Source organism: Quercus robur, chromosome 2, assembly GCF_932294415.1.
Source record: "Quercus robur chromosome 2, dhQueRobu3.1, whole genome shotgun sequence".
Taxonomy (NCBI): Eukaryota; Viridiplantae; Streptophyta; class Magnoliopsida; order Fagales; family Fagaceae; genus Quercus; species Quercus robur.
The window spans coordinates 73,012,762-73,034,285 of record NC_065535.1 but is presented as its reverse complement, the minus strand read 5'-3'; the positions used below and the strand labels follow the sequence as shown (position 1 = coordinate 73,034,285).

The window sequence follows — 21,524 nt, the reverse complement described above, 5'->3', positions numbered from 1 at the left end:
TCTTGGTCATTCCAGTGGCTATTTATTGGTACTAGCATGGCTCCTCTGTTAGTAATATACATTTCTTTATTTAATATTGTTGTTGTCCTATAGTGTTTATTCCATAGGTGACACTAAAATTTCAGTTTGAGTTGTAGACTATTTGTCGTATTGTTGGGTTTCTTCCAAAGGATCCGTGCATAATGTATAAGTTTGTACATAAGCTGCTGCCTTGCTGAGATGATATATATATATCAACAAAAAGCTTTGTTGCAGAGCTGTGGGGGTTTAGGGATGGGCTTATGCTTTGCTGTAATATGAACATACCTTGCCTTATTGTTGAGCTAGATGCAAAAGCAGTTGTGGATGTGTTTAAAAACCCAGATTATGAAAACCATGTAATATCTCCTATCTTGGATGATTGCAGGCAGCTGGCGGCAACATTTCAGCAAATCGAGTTTAATCACTGCTACCGGAAAGCTAACCAGTGTGCTGATATGCTCGCTAGAATGGGTGCCGAACAGGAGTTACATTTTCTTTTGTTTAATAGTCCGCCTGTGGAGGTTCTTTCTGCTTTTGAGGATGACTGTACTGGAGTGTATTTTAACAGGCTGTGTCCTGAACTTGGTGTAGTGTTTTAGTTTTTTGATGCATCGTTTTTTAACCAATATATATATATATATATATATATGGTTCAAACTGTCCTGGTTTAAATCACATGAGAATGGTTTGGATCCCATACCTTCAAATATATAGCTCTCCAACAAAGGGGTCTTATCATCAGACGAGGATCCCAAAGATCCCAAGCTACCATAGCAATAGGCTTCTCTCAATTCTTCTTTAGCTTTTGCCCATGTGACAGATTAAAATCAAATTGAAAATATCATTGCTCCAATAACGCTGCAACATTAGGAAGAAAAGGACAATGAATTGTGAAAAATATATGCAAGGCAATTAGCACATGCAATAGCTGATTTTTTCTTCTTGGTATAGTACTCTGATAACTGTTCTAGTCCGGAGGAAAAGGGAATCTGTGTCTCTATATTTGTGCATTTTTGTGAGAAAGAGAGAGAATTATATACTCCTAAGATAAAGAGCATTACCAAGGAATGCGACACTCTTAGCAACTGCAGTGGCTACTGATAATGGCTTGAGAGAGAAATATATACATATCAAAAGGGTAATTGTTAATGCACACATTGTACAATTTAATTTTTGAACTGAAATGTGTGTATGACGTGCAAAATATTATTGCCTTTCCCCATAGAACTGCATAAAACACAATTGATATTATTATAGTTCCATCAACAATGCAACGTTAGGAAGAAAAAAAAAATGACAAGTGAACTATTAAGAACCAAATATAATCCAGTCATGGAAATAGCATCTGCTTCTTTGAATTTATTTTAATATTCAACTCCCAAAGGTGGGAAAATTAATGTCCGTGTGTGAGGGAGAGAATACTATACCTCCCAAGATAGAGAGCATCACCAATGAATATGACACCTATAGCAGCTGTTGTGGCAATTGACAGTGGCCTGAAGATTGACATGCAGAGGTCCCTTCAAGTGCAGGATTCAAGTGTAGACAATGTTGCTGAAGGTTGAAGCAAATCCCTGATCAGAGAGAATTCCTCTGGTCTGAAGTTACCAATAGCCTTCTTTGTCACGGTAGTCCATTAGTTTCATACCGAGGATACAATGGCCATTAATGCTATATCAGCCCTTAGTCTCCAACCACTTAAGTTCATGTCTAGCATTAAAGATACTGGTTCAGATATAACTGTCGCAAACAAGTTGCATACGAACACCACAATTAGCTCTGATGGCAATATTCTCATAACTTGAATCTGTAAAATGCTATGAACAAGTAGAAGGTACTCAACAGCAAGTAGAAGGCCACCTATGACCCAATTCAATAGTGATGAGCTTAGAGGAAAATGAACTGAAAGGGATGGTGATTGAGATTTGATCTATATGATTGCAGGGCCTCATAGAGAACCACTGCCAATTCACCAATATTGATACTACAATGCCCATGATTTTAGCCTGAGTACTTGAGCTTCTTAAAGAAAGCTTTTCCATCCTTTTTGAAGCACCCTTATAATATTAAAAGGAGAAGGAATGTAAAACAGCTCAGATAAACAAACAAATAATATTCTACTCCTAATGACTTTCATCAGTAGAAGGTGTTGTCCATAAGAATCATTGAAATAACCAGTGATTTAACAATTCTTGTCCACCAAGTACATGGCTAGAAATAAGAGACATAAATAATGGTGCACTTGCATTAAATACAAGCAATCAATTATAATAAGTTAATTCATTCAAAAAGAAAAAAAATTATGTAAAGACATAAACAGAAACAAAAATAAAAGTCTGATGAACAATAAGAAAGAATGAAAGAAACCTGATAATTAGAGCAAGTATGAAAGTGAAAGCCAGTGTGAGATTGCTGATGGCTGAAGCAAGAGTGGTGAACTGTATTTTATGCCTTTATAGCCACACACCTTAGTTACAGACCTGCCTTCCCACACATAACCAATCAATATTAGAAAAATACTCTCTATCTCTTACATCAAAAAAGAAAAGAAAAATACTCATCTTTTGTTTTAACCCATTTTCATTTCCTACAAATGAAAACTAAAAAAACAATAGCTTCTTGTGTAAAATTTTCTTTCCCAATTACTCTCAGGAGGATAATTCTACAGAGGACAGAAAACTTGAATGTTGGAAGATCTAAATATATGGTATAAAAAATTAGTAAGAAATTTTTTTTTAAGAGCAAGTATTTTTCATTGGTTTATCAAAAATTTTGTGTACAGTATAGAGAATCAAATTAAGAGACAGACCGGTGAAAGATCATGAAGGCCAAGGGAAGAAGAACAAGAGTGGATAAGGCATAGTAACTCGACCCTTTCAAACTTGCTTCTTTGAACAAGATGTTTAAGACCACCTTCGTCCACTCTACTAAAACCATGGCTGAAAATGGCAGAACATCCTTATAACAACTGTTCTATGCCATCTCTCTCTCTCTCTCTCTCTCTCTCTGTGATTTCTATTATATCTATGCAGCATTATTGGTTTTGCTTCTTGGTCTATAGAGGAAAAAGGATCTATCAACGAATAGAGAAATATATATATATATATATTAATAGAACAGAAATATATATGATCAAAATTGATTAGTCTATTGAGAATTCCTAACCCATCCCAGAATCTTGGGACTATATAGCATATATATTAAAACCATTCATTCATATTAATATCTCTCAGTAATGCCATCATTGCTTTTGCTTGTGGAAAAGGGCAGATGGTGACACATATTGATTGGTTGGCTGGAATCATCAAGTTCAGTTTGTTTTGTTTTCCCCTGGTGGTAAATCAATAAAACTGAAACCACTAAGAATTTTGATATTTCTGCTTTTGCAAAATATTGCTTTTTTCTCATTAAACTTTGGACAGTGGGATCATTTAGAGATTATCCACCCTTGGAAATGGAGATCTGCAAATGAAAATGTAAAAGAAATTTGTTTATATATGACAGTAGAGACTGATAAGAATTCTGTAGATTTTTTTTTTCTAATAAATTTTGTAGATTTTGGGGTTTGCTATATAGAGTTCGGGTGTATATTGTGAGTAGGTAGTTCATGCGATATCTCAGGTTGTAGCTGTTGGAAAAGATAGTGTCCAGCCTCATGTACTTGTGTTGTAGATGTATTCACCTTTGATTTTTCAGTGTATTCTGAATTTCTTTTTTGAAATAAAAACCTTTCAATTCAAGCCATGTGTAATTATTTCTGAGCAAGGCCAACAAACTCAATTTCAATCATGCTTAATTCTCAAACCATGATACTGTAGTACATGGACTGCTACCTAAGCCTAAACATTACTTAGTGCTGGATTGGTGGAAATAGTCAACAGAACTGGTGGTTCATGATGGTTCATTTGTATTCAGTTACAACTTACAAGCCTTTTCAACTTTCACCAGATTGATTGGCAAATAGGAATAAGTTTAATTCTAATTCAAAATTAGGATAATGTCATTTTCAAAGTTATAGTTTCAATCTAGCACAATATGCATGTAATTTATGATATTTGACCAATATGCAGGGGGTAAAAAAGGGAAAAGTAAAAAACGCCGAAGGATAAACTATAACATTGAAAGTTGTAACTATACACAAAGAAGCTGCATTGGCGAATAAGCCACTACTTTTTTGGTTTATTAACTTTAAATATCAGAACATATCATAGATATTTAATCCCTCTAGGAAAAATTTACCCTATGAAGTTTCTGATCCCATGCTTCCTCTCATGTACCATGCCTAAATTGTACAATAATTGGCAATAATATTTTAGTTATGCGGCGTTAGCCTTTATCATCTCCCTGTCGATTGTCATTCCATGGATGGTGGAAGTAGTGCAACGCCATAGGCCAAAAGCAAAAAGTACTCACTGTTGGTTGTACCGTACTGGTTGGTTGGATATTTAACATTTGTGCTTGCATGTGTATGGATATTCTTATAAAACTTTCTTGTATCTTTGCATTATGTGTTTTGCAAAAGTGGGGTCTTTTGGGTGGATGATTCCAAGCAATGAACACTGTCACCAACAATTACTTTCTCCTTGGCTTGCCCCCACATCACAGTATAAAATCCAAAGGCAATTACAATAGAACCAATCAAACTGCAAAGATGACAAAGTTGCACATTATTAATGCTCAGTTGATATAATTTAAGAACATGAACATCATTGCGTCAAAAAGAAATATTGTCATTAGCAGGAATATGATTGGGATGACAAGAAGTCAAGAAGGTTTAATATCTTTATATTTGAAGATGAATGAACTAGATTAAAATTTACCTGCCAAGATGAGGAATTTCACCAAGGAATATGATTGCCATGATAACCGCAATGGCAGTGCCTAGCGGCTTGAACAGGGCCACATAAACAGGCCCCTTCTTTTGCAAACACCAAGCTAAAACACTGTTACGGATGACACTCCCACTAATTGCCTGAATTGAAGTCAATCATCGTTCAATAAAAAAGTGAGATGTTTCCAAAACCCAATTTGTAAAATTTCTTATGCTTTCATATGAATCATAGTAGAAAATAGAAAGAAAAAAATGGGCAAACTTGTTACAAAGTACATATAGCTGGAAAGGACTTGCCATACCCCATAGATAACAGCAATCACTCGAATCCTGGGTTGCAGTGCCCAAGAACTTACATTTCTTTCTGCAATTAAAGAGATAACTGCACATTGGATGGTCCCAAAGAAGCAGGAGAAAAAGACTAGGGTCATTTTTTCTGGGTACTCTTTAATAATTGCTGCCTGGAATAGCAATCAAGATCAGTACCTTTTTAACTACTCATCTACCCATCTTACTTTTCAACTACAATGAAGAACTGCAAGATGGTCTGTCATAGTCCACCAAAAAAAAAAAAAAAAAATTTTGAAAATTTGGGATGGTAAGCTGTTAAATTTGGAGGTACATTAATATTACCTGAAAAATGTTCCATGTTGCAGAAGACAGACAAGTGATTGTAAGGAGAAGGCCTCCAAGAACCCAGTTTGACATTTGTGCGAGATTTTGCTGAAGAGAGGTCTTAAAAGAGGATGAAGCCTCAAAAACTGGTGGCCCCTTATAGAAAGTCACTATGAATGCTCCTGATATTGATACTATGGTGCCTATAATTTTAGCCTGACTGCTTGTACTTCTCAGAGCTAGTTTTTCCATCCTAGAAATTAGTAATACATGATAGATTAAAGGGGAAGGGAAAAATTATAAAACATACACAGACAGCAGCAAATAACCATGGTAGCCAGAAACCCAAAACTAACCAATAAAGCCAAAGTTCAAATCCTATTGTCAAAAAAAAAAAAAAAATAATTATTATTATTAAGAAATTATATTAATACAACTGACATCATATATTTGGGGATCATTGTCAATACTATGATATACTAAATGTATAAAACAATTATAAAAAAGAAAAAGAAAAAAACAACATTATGTTTAATCTATAAATCACATGGATCATGATGCCCAGCAAACATATACAATGAGCCCAATGATTATGAAGTACAAAACATTTTCTTGGAAACTTATGACAAATAGAAATGTATAACATGGATGTGCTAATATAAGTTAACTTCATACCAACCCTCATATTCAGTGAAACATAAGATACTAAATAGTCCAACAGAACAAACAACTTCTACGGCAGACATTGCTCCCCACCCAAAATAAATTAAATTAATAATCCCCCTACTTCCATAATTTTAAATACCATTATTGTCTTATCCTATTTTCTTACCTGAAAATGACAGCAAGCAAGAATGTAAAACCTGGAATAAGGTTTCCCATAGCCATTGCAAGAGTTGGAGAGCTGTATTTGATACCTGCAATAGCACAAATCTGCTCCAAACAAATCCTGCAATATAAAGGTTTTTTTTTTTTTTTTGGGTGATAATATGCTGTTCAAAATAATTGTCACTTAAGTCTATAAAATTATCCAAATCCCAAAAAGTAATCCAAAAAAGTAAGCTTTAAATAGAATGTGCTACCCAAGGAGTCCAAGGAGGAAGAACTTTAAGAGGAGGGAGAAAGTGAGAGGAGGTCCCCTGCTTCTGCAAATAAACAAGAAAAAAGCAGTTTTTGGTGGGCATAATTCACATGAGAAATTTAGTGTTTGATGAACTCAAAGAATTAAGAGAAGAAAAGGAACCTGTAGCGGTGGAAGATGTAATACAGGGAAAGGATGAAGGTGCCAAGAGCATTGTAGTAAACAACAAAAGAAAAGTTGCTCATCCCACTTGTCATAGCTGCTTTGCTTAGTGTCACCATGCCCACGTTGCAAACCTCTACCATAACCAGTGCTGCAAAGGGCAGTACTCCATCCTTGTAATAATTTACATCCATCTCTCTCTCTCTCTCTCTCTCTCTCTCTCTCAAATGCTTTCACCAAAAGTATTTCTCTTCAGTGAGAGACAGACCCCAGGCAATCAATATATCTTTGTCCGAATGGACAAAGGCATCAATTATGTAATGATTCTCATTATCATCCATATTTAAAATAATGCTTGTTTATTACTCGAAGAAGCAGATTATGGGTTTAAAATTAGTGGGAACAGTAATAAACTAATAAATAGAAGGATTAACAAAGATTTTGACGAGATTTTCTCCTCTTCAACTTGATAAATTGTACTACACAACTGTAATTTCATTGACAATCCAAAACTTACGTCACATCAAATGACACACTCTACCTAACCTTATTGGACACACGTGACAAATCAGATCCAGATGTAAAATATTCAACATTCTCATATCATTTCATATTTAAATTGATCTGTTTTCTTCAAAACTGTCAATGATATACAATTTCTGTACAAATTTAAGCTTTAATTCCCCTCTTGAAGCTCAAAAAAACAATCTTGGTGGACCTCACTATAACTGCATTTCTGATAAGCTCTTATAAATGAAAAGGGGGAATAGCGAGTGATATACACCAAAATAAATAAATAAAGGCTCAAATGCATTTTTGGTCCCTATATTTTGGGTCATTTCTCAATTTGGTCCCTAAACTGGTTTTACTCCTAAGTCAGTCAGTGATTTTTTTAAATCGTTTTTAAAATGGTCCTTGCCGTCAACCCGGTAACAGAAAAATCTGAGGTGGCAAACAAAGTGCATAGATGGCATGTTAGATGCTAATATGGCTAATAAAATAACATCAATAAATACCATGACAACATCCTTGTCAGTATTTTAATGACAAGTAAGCATTTTAATTAATAAAAAAATAAAAATAATTTTTAAAAAAATAAAAATAATTTTAAAAAAATTAAACTGAAAAAATTCAAAATCAAAAACAAAAAAAGAAAAAACTTTTTCAGAAGAACATTGTTCTTCTTCTTCCCCAGGACATGAACTTCATGTTTCATGTTCTTCCCCAAATCAAACCCATAAACATGACATCACTACTCAAAACCATATATTAATAACAATCTCCCAATCTCTCTCTATACATCATTACTCAAAACTGTGGAAGAGGAGATAGTCGGGGCAGAAAGAGAAGAAGACGAAGAGTCGTCGTCATCGGAGATAACGCAGTCGACCCAAACGACGACATTGTCAACTTGAGGGACGAGAGAGTGGAAGCGGTGCAAAACAACGCAGCACCAACCCAAGGCTTTAACATCACCAATCCTGTTGAAGATCAGAAGGAGGATAGAGTCGGGAAGACGGTTGAAGTGGTCAATGTGGGATTGCGGCTCCGAAAACGTCAGATCTGACATTGTGAAAAAACGTAGGCTAGTTGGTGATCTGAATTCGTTAGTAGAGGAAGTGGGTTTGGTGTAGATCTGGGAAATTATAATCCATGTGTTTCTGTTTCTATTTCTGCTTTACTTTCAAATTAGGATAAAGGTTTGTTCAAAGCTTTTTTGTTTTATATATATACATATTTGTTAGAACAGAAATAGAACAAAACTCTTTTTTCGATTCGCAGAGATTTGGAGTTTGAAAGATGTGAGCTAGGAATTGAAATTGGCGGTAGAGAATGGGGATTTATTATTAATAAATCCAAGAAATTAGTTGGGTTTGATTTACTAGAGGTTTATGGGTTTGATTTCTTGGATTTATTGGGTTTGATTTACTAGATGTTTGTGGGTTTGATTTCTTAGATTTATTGGGTGGTTTGTGAGTTTGATTTCTTCGATTTATTTGGTTTGATTTATTGGATATTTATGGGTTTGATTTGGGGAAGAACATGAAGCATGAAGTTCATGTCCCAGGGAAGAATATGAACAATGTTATTCTAAGAAAGTTTTTTTTTTTTTTCTTTTTTGAATTTTTTCACCTTAATTTAAAATTTTATTTTTTTATTAATTAAAATGCTGACATGGATGCTGACGTGGTATTTATTGATGTTGTTTTATTAGCCACATCAGCATCTAACATGTCATCTATGCACTCCGTTTGCCACTTCAGATTTTTCTGTTACCGAGTTGACGGCAGGGACCATTTTAAAAACGATTTAAAAAAATCAAGGACTAACCTAAGAACAAAATCAATTTAGGCACCAAATTGAGAAATGACCCAAAATATAGGAACCAAAAGTGCATTTTCATCATAAATAAAAACAAAAGGAGAATAAACTGATCTAAAAACACCCTTAATTTACTGGTTTTAGCTCTTCCTTCGCTTTCTTTTCAAAAAAGGCATAGCACTTAGACCTCCAACAGAGGTGGTCCCAGTATCATTTTTAGCGTTATCCTGCAGGGACACATGCTCCTTGGAATTATTATCATTACTTGAGGCATTTAGATGGTCCAGTTTGGACTCGGTATCATATGCGTCTGTCTTCTCACTATCTTGGGCTTCATTTAAGGCACCTTTAGGGCCCAAGTTAAATTGAACTGAACCACAATCAAGATCTGCTTCATCCATTAAACCAGAGCAGTGGGATAGCTCAGCATTTCCTGAGGCAGTAGCCATAGTTGGGTCATGAGCTCCATCTTGGTCATTCTGTGTCTCATCTTCATCCAAGCAAAATCCACCTCCTATTTCGAGGTAGTGTTTGGAAAACTCAGCCTCAAAAGAATCGCCATGTGGGCTCACATCTGGTTGACCAATTTCAAATTTGTCAGTGCAAAACCTGCCACCCGTTTCTACATTGTCTCTATGCAAGTGCTCCTCAAGAGCAGGAGCTCCTGAATCATGTTGTTTCTTTTCGTCATGACCAGCAGCGGCATCTCCACTTACACCCTGGGCCGAAGATAGATCTAATTCTACTGCCTCTTCATCAGAGTATCCTTTATCACTTCGGTCTGATGACTTGTCTGCATCATCAGCTTCCAAGTCATTCACACTGTAATTCACAGGCTTCTGAAATCGCCTTGACTGAAAGATACAAGCAGGACAATATGCAGAAATATAATTGTTAAAGTTGGCCAAAGGAAGAAAGAAAATAATACAACAAATTATTCTCTTCAATTGCATACATTTCTGAGGTCACAATACAAATTGAATGGTAAAGCACATTGTATATTCGAAAGAAGGCATGGTGGCACTAACTCCTTGATAGTGATATTTCCGCATAATTATTAATGGAGCATAGAAAAGATTGTAACTTACCCTTCTCGCTTCTTCTGGCCCTTCTATCTTGTCCACAAGAACTTCTTGTTCATCACTACTGTCATCCTCGCTGCTTTCACAAGATTCCAAACCAGAACTTCTTTTACCCCTTCCTCGGCCTACTCCCCTGCCTCTCCCTCTTCCTCTGCCTCTTCCTTTCCAGTGCAATCTTCTGTTCTTATTTCGCCTGCCTTCTTCCTCCATAGTTGTTTCTAGATTCTCCTCTATAGATGGAACAGACTCCCCACCATTCCTCCTTTTCCTTGACTGCTTGGGTGTAGATTTTTCTGAATATTTACTCTGATTCTGAACATCACTCTCCTTTATTTTCTTTGAAGGCTTTTCAAAGTTTTTATCCCCAGGTTCAGCAGGGCTTACTCTTCTTTTCTTTCTACTTTTAGAAACCTCTTGCAAGGGATCATCCATCAACTCTGAGGCTTGGTTTCCAGTGATTCCTTTAACAGCTTTCTTAATTCTCTTGCTACGAATTTTTGCAAATCGTTCATTAAAAGTGTAAAATGCTTCCAACCGTAATTGAGTCTTCACCAAACAAGCAACAAACATTATCAGCATCATTCTTCAAAATAAGAGACAGATGAATGAATCCATAACTGAGAATATGACAGCAAACAAAATGAAGGTCTCTGAGATTATATGCATCAAATAATTTTATTTAGTATTAGGTAATGCTAGATAAGACTGCCTGCGTGAACATGTGAGAGAGACACAGAGAACGAGAGAGGAGAGGGTGGGCAGAGAGAGTGCTTGAGCCCCTAACCTCATGTTTAGCGTACTCCTTCAGAACAGGTACTATCAACTCATCTACCTTCTGGCTACCCCAACCAAACTTTTCCCAACACAATCTGTACGCAAAAAAAATAAAACCAACAATAACAATAATCATTTGATAATCATCATGCATTTCAAAAACATGTCAAACACACAGAATAATCTATGCCATGATATAGTAAGATGCATACAGAAACCACATACCGGAAGCAGTGGGCATAAGCTTTCACAAAGTTATCTATAAAGATATCATTTCAAACATGCAATCTACAAACTGAACATCAATAAAAAATGCAGTCCAACACAAGAAATTACCCCAATATGTTAGAGAATGTCTACAATATCAAAAAATTACATGAACTAATATGATAAAAAAAAACAACTTCTCATTCAAACTAAGACTCTAGTAGTAGATAACTTTAGCAGGAAGACAGTAGACAGACCACCTTCAATTCATGAAACAGAAAGAAGTACACTGAACCTAGCTGTAAATCTCTAAAATTATAGACAAGTTCTCACATTTTTCTCCGTATCTAAATATGGAGAATAATCAACATAAAAGCTGGAATTCAAAAAACCTAGAAGTTAAAAGTCAAGAAATAGCTCACTTGCGAAGAACAAAATGATCTGGCTTTCCCCATGTGAAAGGCTCAGTTGACTTGTCCACTTGTGGGGAAGAGTAGGCTGTTATAACTGCTTCACTTGGAAATGAAGAAGGAATGTGCCAGTTCTTGCTCACATTTCTCTGTTTAAGGATAAGAGAGTATAGAATATTAAAAAAAATAGAGAAATTGCAATTCTTCCATAAATAATAAAAGGCAGGGAACTTGACAATTACATGCTTATCCATGAAAATCTGCTTTATGTCTTGCATGTCAATTACAGACTGCTTCTGCTCTTGAGCTTGGGAAATGTTTTGGTCCAATGCAGACACATCATTTATATTGCTTTTTGAGCAATTCAAACCATCACTAACTTTAGGTCCCCTTTTTTTCGAACTTGATCCTGTTTCAGCATCAAACTTCTTAAGGATGGTGGGATCTGGTGACTCAATCCATTCCCGGAATTTATGGAGGCCATCTTCCGCAGGAAATGCATTTACAACCTCAATAGCATTGACAATGCCAATCCCACTACATTCAAAATACAGTGAAAACAAATAAACATTTTTAATTTCTACTATCATAAATGACAATGAGCAATAGCACAAGATACCATAACAAGTAAATTCACCCAAAAAAAAATTCTGCAACAGGGAAAAATCAAAGATATCTGTGGCAAAACCTGACCTAAAGACTAGCATAAGCTCCCAATCACAGAAGAAGTCAAATCTGCTGCAGTTAATTACCTGACACCTTCAGTATAATCACTTCCAAGAAGCAACGCCATCCGAATTAATTTTTCTCTTGTCAGGCCAAGCTCCTTCTCAATGTCCTGACAAATAAAATGCATGAACAATTGATATAAGAAGACTGCACTGCAAATTTAATTATTTAAAAAAAAAATGAAGAATAAAAAAGGAAAAGGGGACCCCAAGTAACTAGATAGAGCACTAGGAAGGGAACAAGAAATAAAGGTCCAAGTTAAAATGAAAGTCTCCACTCTAGTTGAACAAAATAATATTTCAATATGCAACTCACAAAGCCAACAGCAAAAGAATCAGATCAATGAAATTAGCAATGACCAAAAAAGCAGAAGGGTTTTCTTCAACACCAAACCCTCACCCCCCCACCCCCCCCACCCCCCCTTAGAAAAAAAATTCCATATCAAGAAATCAAAAGTACTTTTTCTAGAAGAACAATGGCAACAAAATTCTTCCAAGATCAGAATTTAGGTAAATAATCTCGTCTAACAAAGCCTGACAAAGAAAACTGAAAACAAAGATAAGATTATATACTCTAGAAAGAATAAAATAAATTCAAAATAAATATATATTTGGGACTTAGAATAGGGAGAATTGACATGACGCTCCATCAAACACAGACCTTCATGAAGTATGTCTCGACATATTTTCGATCATCAAATATATTCTTGTAAACACTTTTTGCCCCAAACAAAAACACATCAGAGTCATCAGTCACAACACCATCAACAAGGTTTGCAAGTTCCATATAAGCACACTGAGCTTCTGCTTCCATCGGTGCAATTATATAAGGCAATCCAAACATCTGCAGTAGTTCCTGCAGATTCATCAAAATTAAAATGGATTTATCTTTTTCCAAGAAATACTGTAACTCACTGAAAAGAGGTCTTACAGAAAGTAAAAACAAAATTCCTCAAAACCAACCAAATGCAAAAGTATTTATTTGACCAAGTAAAACATATATGCATGAGCAAAGGAAAGAATGTACCTTATAACCTTCCAACTCATTCCAGGAAGTTGAATGTTCAAAAGATGCATCAAGTGCAACAAAATTCACATTTTTTAATTCAACCACATCCAAAAATCAATACACATTATAGAGTGCGCATAATATGCATATAAAAAAAGTTTAAAAAGCCTTTTATGAGCTGTAGGCAATGAACTTTCTTTTTTACGAGTGGATTTGGCCCTCCCACTATAATTAGTTATTAAGAGATGAGTGAATAATATGTCAGGCACAAAAAAAATATAGAAAATCAAGCCATTCCTACTAACCAGTTAATTGTGAACATATATATTATTCAAGTACTAAAAACTTTGAGCCACACCTGACATTCTGCAAACATCTCGCTGCTGACATTTTCTGCATTACGCTCAAGCTTTCTCTGCTCATCTCCTAGATTCATATATTCTTGATCTAGAATTAGCATTTCCTCCTCCAAATTAGCCTCTGCGACTTCAAACTGCAAATTTTCATTTACCTCAAAGGGATCTTTTCCCTTGTTTTGCTCCCTTTCCTCAGCATGATTGTCATATTTATTTTCTGCAGCCAACTTCTGCGGAAAATCAATGTCATTTGTTAAGTATTTTGTGGATAACTTCTTCAGAGGAAAGGCAGGGTCAGCCTCATCATTAAAATGTATTGGTTCAGCTTCAGTGTCATTTATCTTATCACCAATGCGAATGCTATTGGTATTGGCACCAGATATGGCATCAGCAATATGAGAACTACCCTCTGAACCCCTGTTAGGAAAAGTAGATAAGCTAGCACCTGCACTAAATGTATCCAAAAGTTGTTCTGCAATCACAGGGGCCTCCTTTTCCATAGGGTTCACAGATTCAGCACAAGGCATTTTTCTGTACAAACTTCCCTTCTTGCTTGCATCTTGCGTTGATTGTTCAGAACAGGAACCTACATAGGTTTCACATGGCTTATTTATCAGCATTCTGGAGTGATCAGAATTATAAGCCACAGATGAGTTTGACTGACTCCCAGAAGAATTAATGGCTTCTGAGACAGTTATTCCAGCCACATTATCTGGCTTCTCCACTCCATCCACAATTTCACAAAATGATTCATTTTTTTTAGCTCCATTCTCCTCCGGCAAAAGCTTCTTAACCATATTGTTTTTTTGTTCAAAGAGTCCAATACCTTCATGAACATTTTCTGCGGAAATGTTCTCATATTGAGGCATATTAAGACTAGCTTCCTTATCCCCTGCATACTCAAGACTCCTCCTTATTGCCTCCTGCATATCAGCCTCTTCTTCCAACCAACCTTTAGAAACTGTTCTTGATTCAGCTTGACAAGAGGAGGTGCTTTTAGGGAAGTCACAAACTCCTTCCTCCCATTCCACCTCACTCTCATCATTAACGTTACCTTCCTCAAGGGAGGGCGTAATTTCCCCTCTAACATCATTAGAAAAATTGTTACCTTTCCCTTCGATGATTCCTTCCTCCCAGTCACAGTCTGAATCAGAATTAGAAGGTTGCTTCCTTGACAGGATGTTGTCAGTAGTGATTCTTACTGGATTTACAGCTGCTAAACAAGCAAATAGATCATCATCACAATCAAGACATTTGTTATCCCCCTCATCCTCAAAGGATATCTCTATGGAAGAATCAATTTTTAACATGGATTCCTCATTTCTCTGATTCAAATCAACAGATTCACTATTTCTGTCATGTGAAGTTTCTAAAGACTGACCTTCACTAGGAAAACTTACTGGGAGACTAATTTCACTTCTATTGAGCATAGTTCGAGTATTTGCAATCTTTTTCAAATTTGCACTCTCATTCTCAATCTCTTTCATCAAATCCAAATTCCTTTGTATATCACGGGTCATACGGATCCCCATGGCTCTTACTCTACTGACACGAAAACGCCCCCTCTCATCCAGAAATGTCTCAATATTGTCATCAGAAACCGTTCTAGATTCATTGAGCCCCTCTACTGAACTAGTCACGGTATCAGATTTACTGGTAGATGCTACATTATTGGTTGAATCTTGAGAAGGGCGCTCCCTCTGTGTATCTTGTTTCTTATCTACATTTCTCTGTGCTTTGGCTGACGTAAGAACTCTGAGACATTTAAGAATGTTGTAGGTGAACAAAAGTCATTAATCTAATGAAAGAAAAATAATCCCCCCCCCCCCACCCCTCCCGCCAAAGAAAAAAACACAACCTCACTAAATTAAAAAATTAAATGAGTTCCAACTTTTAAGCAGGTACACGCTACAGGTCATGTATAATTAACAAACAAAATATTGAAAAGACAATTACTCACTGTTTATCACCAGTAAATGATGACGAGAAAATAAATTCTCTGTTGGCTTCAGATGCAATCCTAGAAGTCTGTACACCTCCTACTCCCCTCCCTGCAGCAGATTTCTGCACTTCATCTATCTCCCGACGGAAAGAAACAGTTTTAAGATAAGCTTGTATTTGCAGCTCAGAGAACTTTGAAGGATCCTAAATGTGCAAGAAAAGCACCAGTAATAAGATGACATCCAAAAGATTCAAATAAAAGTACAAAAATAAGCAAGGAAACATTTCTTCGATAAGAGATCCCATGAGATTATAGAGAGAGACCTCCAAATAATAACCAAACCTTGGACGCATTTAATATATAACTTATATAGCACATATTACCACTATATAATACATTTACACAACTGATATCCTACTAATGAAGTGAGGAGGATACAATCAAATGATATAATAATCTGTGCTAAAAGACTTTGGAACCTTACATGTTGCTTTAATTCAAGAATTCTGAAAAATCCAAGTATCACCAAAGTATGCCTTGTGTAAATAAAGAGTTCTAATAATGGAAAAACTGATAATTACATAATTAATTAGACATAAGTATGCATGATATGTTTCCTGAACTAACAATTCTTTTCCCAAATCAATTACACATAAAAAATTTTAAATAACAAAAAAATCAATACAAAAAATAGAACGCTTAACACAATCAAAAACTTCCGCCACTAGAATCTCATTTCCTCTCTAAAGGTGCAAACACTAAATCAACAAACATAGCACAGAAGTCTTAGGTGTATATTATAAATCAACCAAAACCACCCTATGCCTCCTAGAAGCATTACTTCTTTCCACATACACTTTTATCATTCACTTTTTATACAATTTCACCATAAGATAAGCCACAGACACTTCAAATTTAAGCAAGAAATTAGCAAAATAAGCAAGTTTTTTCTTTCCTACTCCATAGTCTTACCTACGAGACCGGAAAATTTTATTAATAGTTATGCATTCTTATTAGTGACACTGCTTCTTTGAATTTAGTTTGCACTACTTTGCTGTTAACTCAGACATGGACCATTGCCATTTAAGTGCACTTAAGGGGGATTGGGGGAATATTAAGCAGGGTTTCCCACTTCAGCACTACAGTACTTAAGTATCAGTGCATCCCAGCAATTCCAATCAATCAATTGCAAGCCAAAATGCATTTCTCATCTGAATAACGTTCTGACTGGTTTTAACAGCAGACAACTTCTATTAGTTAGTGACTTATCAAAAAAAACTTCTATTAGTTAGTGGTAGAGTATGCCATATTTGCAACCTGTCATATACTTTAACATGAACCAGATATACATATGAAGGCATTCTAGAACCAACCTTCTTGACTTTCTGATATTTTTGTCTGTTTTCTGCCATCAATCTTTCTCTCATCTACATAGAGGACATCAATAATAAATGTCAAAAAAAAGAGGGATATTGAGGAGGTGAAAGCCAAACTGCCTGTGCTGAGAAGAACTAATTACCAATATATATGAAGCACTTACCTGAACAAGAAGATCAAGTTGCATTGATGGAGGCAAAGAAGCTAAAACAGATGGATCAATTTCACCATTCATTGCAGGCTGCAGAATAATTCAATGCAATAACCAACAATATATAATATAGATCAATAAGTTGGGCAAGAAAACATTAACAAAAAAAACAACAACAAAGCCTTGGTCCCAACATTTTGGGGTCGGCTATGGATCCTTAATAGAGTAGCAAGGGTCGGCCACATGTATTTTTTTCCTTTATTCTATTCTATCTAAAGTCATATGGGACACTCCAACGATTATATATAATGGATTCATTAAAAATAGAATGAATAAATTTTACGCTAGCCATCAACCTACCCCAATCATCCTCCTTTTCCTGAGATTGGGACCACCTGTGGACAAAATATATGATACTAAGCATAGACACAGGTAGAGTTCAAGTTAAGATTAACACTGAGGCCTAAACCTAAACTCCAAAGAGAGTCTTTATTTCCTAACTATGGGTGTTGAGAAAGCTACCCTGACATAATAGTACAAACCAACCATAATCAGAAGTGTTTGTCTGACAGATATGGTAATAGTGTGACAGTATCTTGTTCCCATACAGCCCATTACTAATGTTTGATTCACACAGAAATCAGACCCATTTCAAGCATATCCAATACCCCCAAAATAAGCTCAAAACCCATATCCACAGAGGCAGGTGATAATCTTATTTCTATTCCCCAATAACCATAATACACAGTATGTCATCAACTGTAATAACAAATGGTAATAACCCCAAATGTCCACCAAGCAGAAATTTACCAGCATCATTTCTTCATCTTCATCTTCGTCTTCATATTCTTTCCCATCCTCATCCTCAGAAGCAAAAGGAGCACCAGATTCAGATACATTGTTAGCTAACATCCCGTTTTCCTCTGCTGCAATAGATGCTGCCAACCTAAATTTACTCATTAGAAACAATCATAAAAAGGTTTTATAAAACCTTAAATTACCCTTGTAAACTACAACCATGTAGGCAGCTTACATTTCATCTAGCTTTTCCTGATTGTCACTCCTCGATACCAGATCATCATTGTTTGGAGTATAAGCAAGCACATCAATTTCATCTGACAAAATCTTCTTACCCTTGGAGTCATCATCCTTCATCTGTCTCTGGTTCTCAACATCCACGGTCAAATTTTTCATCTTCTTTCCCTTGAGCTGTTATACCAAATAACCCCCAAAAAACCCATCCAAAAAAATAAATAAATAGAATCAGACAAAAAGGCTACAAATTAAAACAGAGATGCTGATGGGCTGATAAAAAGGACTCTTTTTCACTATTCTGAATAATATATTGAAACAATGTAGAGCAAGCTATTGGAAGACAACATTAGAAGAAAGGAAAATGCAACATATTTGACCTACCACGAACCCCATAAAAATGTATATAAGGACACCAACCTGAACAAGAAGATCACGTTGCATCGATGGAGGTAAAGCTGCTAACACAGCTGGATCAACTTCACCATGCTCTGGCGGCTGCACAATAAATTCTATGCAATAACCCCCAAAATATTTACGACACAGGCCAAGAAGAGAACATGTGCATCAATTAGCACTCAGACTTAGAAACCTCACAACACGATGAAAGACAGACTTTCCCAAATACGGGAATCGATTAAGCTATCCTGACCAAGTATAGTGTACAACCATGATCGGCAATATCTATGTAGACTTTAATGACAGTGGGTAATCATCTAGAGCCTACAGAGCATAAACTCACCAGTATCATCACTTCTTCATCACTGCCATCCTCCTCCTCAGAAGGAAGAGCAGCAGCAGCAGAGGATGTTGATGCATTGTTAGCAAACCTCCTACGTTCCTCTGCTTCAATAGATGCTGCCAGCCTAAATTAATCCATTCAAACAGTCAACAAAAATCATAAAAACCACATATTTGAAAGATAGCCTCATAAGTATAAATCATGTGTGCAGCTTACATTTCATCTAGCTTCTCCTGATTGAAACTCCCAGAAACACCATCATTCCTTTCTGACTGACTGCCCTCCATGTTGGTTTGATCTGACAAAATTGTCTCACCCTTGGGATCATTCTTCTGCTTCTGCTTCTGCTTCTCAATATCCTTCGCTAGTTCTTTCAGCTTCATTGCCTTGAGCTGTAAACGAGAACCAAGAAATCAACATTAAAAACTCAAACCTATACCCTCTGTTTAATCCAATGATCTTCTAGAAATGATGTTCTCAGGCACAGACTTTTTTTTTTTTTTTTTTTCTTTTTTCATTTTTGAAAAACCTTATGCAATAAAAATTAGAATCTAAGATTAAATCCAATCTCATATCCTGAATTATCCCACCAATCCAACAAAGACTGAAAAACGAAATCCTCCTAAAATAATCTACATTGTTCATAATTACTTCCATTACTAAAACCATAGAGTCCTAGCAAAAACACTGAAGCACGTAAATTGTCCATCACTAAACACTAAGCTGACTTCTCTACAACCAAAACCAAATACATAGAATAACAAAAAACATTCAAATGAGGCTCACAAGTCACAACAAAACCCAGTCACAGAGAGAATTCCACAAATAAAAAAGCAACATTTCAAATTCCACATAATGTCCATCGCAAAACGCAAAAAGTCACCTTTTTTTTTCTAAATCCAAAACCTATCAAATCAAATTACAAACGAGGCTCACAACAACAAGCCCTAATCCCAAAATTTTGAAATCAGCTATAAATCCTCAACAGATTAGTTAGGGTCGGCCACACATATTCTTTTCCTCCACTCTATTCTATCTTAAGCCATACACTCAAACGAGGCTCACAACAAATTCCAAAAATACGCGAATTGTTTTCCTCCATTCTATTTTATCTGAAGTCATACACTCGAACGAGTCTCACAACAAAATTCAAAAAATACGCGAACCATCCGATCAAAACTAAGAGACTTCAGCAGAATGAAAATTGAACTAATCAAGTAAAAAACTAAGTGGCGATGAAAAGCTGACCTGATTGAGGAGCAACTTCTCGGCGGTCTTTCGGACCTTAGCGACAGCTTTATCGCGGAGCCTGCGGCGGGCGATGACGGTGCGGCGCTTGAGAGCAGGGGTGGCGCCGTCGAAGACGAAAACAGGCTTGGTTCTGAGGAACAAGAGCTTGCAAATTCGGCGAAAGAACCCTAACAAATGTGCGTTCCGTACCATCTCGCCTTTCTCGTCTCGCATCGCCTTCATGAATTGTACCATCCATATGCTCGCATCTGCAATTTCTCAAAAACGTTAATTTTGATTCATTAATTAAATAATTAATTGAGGAGTTTAGGGTTAGGGTTAGGGGTACCGATGGCGAGCTTTTTTCCGGCGAGGGTTTCGACGGACACGCGGCGACCCACGGGGGCTAGTAGTTCCCAGAGACCGTGCACTCCCATGTGGTTTTTTTTTTTTTTTTTTTTGGGGATTTTCAGTTAGGACATTACCGCCAAGACTTTTTAATCAGTTGTCAAAGACCAAAGGGAAAGTAGACTGACGATATTACAAACGACGTCGTTGAAATGTGCATGTAAAGTTGGTACTAGGATTTAAGACAGTGTCGTCAAGTATAGGAGGTTATTCTTGTTTTCAATTTGATCATTTCCATTTCAAAATTTTTATTTTTGTCTCATATTATTAATTTATGTTGATAATTTGGTGATATATGGCATTATATGGTAACGTGACGGTAATTCTTTAGCACTTAACAAATAAATTACAAGCAAAATTTGGACTAACGGATTGACATATTTTAAAAAACAATATTTATTTAATTCTTAATAAATCAAAATATTAATAGAAATGGATGGCATGTTCAATATAAAAATAGAATAAAACATTAAAGGATAAAATGAAAATTTTGAATGGTAAACGATTAAAACGAAAACAACCCAAACCTTTTGGAATAAAAATGTAATCTTTTTTTTCACCTTTCTAAGGTTTACTGGGGGAAGAAGGGAGGTTGTTAAGTGTAGATAAAGGCTTTGACCACCATAATTAAAGCCTAAAGTAAATAGATGGAAGGTACTGGACCATAAGAGCATTGTGTTTACTTTTGAGTTTCGATTAAAAAATGTAAAATAGGAACTGTGATATGTACAAGGACATCTTAGTATGGTCTATCCATGGAAGAATTATCTTAAGGAGCAGTTGTATATAATCGAGTAGTCTTCCTTAAGTAGTGGTGGATTAAGTCCAAGAAAAAAGAAGTAATGGTGGATTGGGGTTTGGGAAATGTCATCTATCAACTCAACACAGTAGTCAACCACGAGGAAACAAACCTTTGTTTGTTGAATCTGGCTATCCCAACATGACTCCCTCGCCTTGCTATTCGTTGTTGCATTATTTAAAAGACATTATAAGCCATTCTTAGAAAAGATTTTGAGAGAGATAAACACTCATTTTGTGTGATTA

The 21,524-nt window shown here is 35.9% G+C and overlaps 4 protein-coding genes across 7 annotated transcripts in view; 2 read left to right on the top strand and 2 right to left on the bottom strand.

The window, feature by feature from the left end:
* The window catches only part of LOC126714927 (G-type lectin S-receptor-like serine/threonine-protein kinase SD2-5), a 149,960-nt gene extending 149,330 nt beyond the window's left edge, over positions 1-630 (top strand). The window contains exon 4 of the transcript XR_007651708.1: positions 504-630. The gene's annotated coding sequence lies outside the window, so the exon portion shown is untranslated. The remainder of the gene's footprint in view (positions 1-503) is intronic.
* The window catches only part of LOC126714934 (WAT1-related protein At5g40240-like), a 69,417-nt gene extending 62,403 nt beyond the window's left edge, over positions 1-7,014 (bottom strand). Inside the window, exon 1 of the mRNA XM_050415354.1 lies at positions 6,932-7,014. The gene's annotated coding sequence lies outside the window, so the exon portion shown is untranslated. The remainder of the gene's footprint in view (positions 1-6,931) is intronic.
* Positions 1-21,524, top strand: part of LOC126714924 (G-type lectin S-receptor-like serine/threonine-protein kinase SD2-5) — an 82,656-nt gene that overhangs the window by 7,082 nt on the left and 54,050 nt on the right. Inside the window, exon 3 of one of the 3 annotated variants that reach the window (XR_007651706.1) lies at positions 407-542. The exons of 1 other annotated variant lie outside the window; for it this stretch is intronic. The gene's annotated coding sequence lies outside the window, so the exon portion shown is untranslated. Of the gene's footprint in view, positions 1-406; positions 631-21,524 lie in introns of those variants that run through there. One more of the 3 variants, XM_050415337.1, reaches the window with a different exon arrangement.
* On the bottom strand, positions 9,138-20,630 carry LOC126714922 (DNA repair protein UVH3-like). Of its 2 annotated transcripts, XM_050415335.1 has the most exons (18): positions 20,422-20,630; positions 20,091-20,341; positions 19,059-19,234; positions 18,843-18,966; positions 18,521-18,598; positions 18,102-18,277; positions 17,879-18,014; positions 17,081-17,158; positions 16,914-16,967; positions 15,559-15,743; positions 13,601-15,353; positions 12,895-13,089; positions 12,258-12,343; positions 11,748-12,042; positions 11,518-11,654; positions 10,899-10,983; positions 10,121-10,660; positions 9,138-9,886 (listed from the first exon to the last, which is right to left on the bottom strand). In XM_050415335.1, exons 1-18 carry the CDS (start codon positions 20,507-20,509, stop codon positions 9,173-9,175), a joined length of 5,151 nt encoding a protein of 1,716 aa, XP_050271292.1. In that variant the 5' UTR covers positions 20,510-20,630; the 3' UTR covers positions 9,138-9,172. The 2 variants fall into 2 exon arrangements, with proteins under 2 accessions (XP_050271292.1, XP_050271293.1); XM_050415336.1 differs by lacking the exons at positions 18,521-18,598; positions 19,059-19,234; positions 20,091-20,341; positions 20,422-20,630 and having other exon boundaries at positions 17,879-18,006.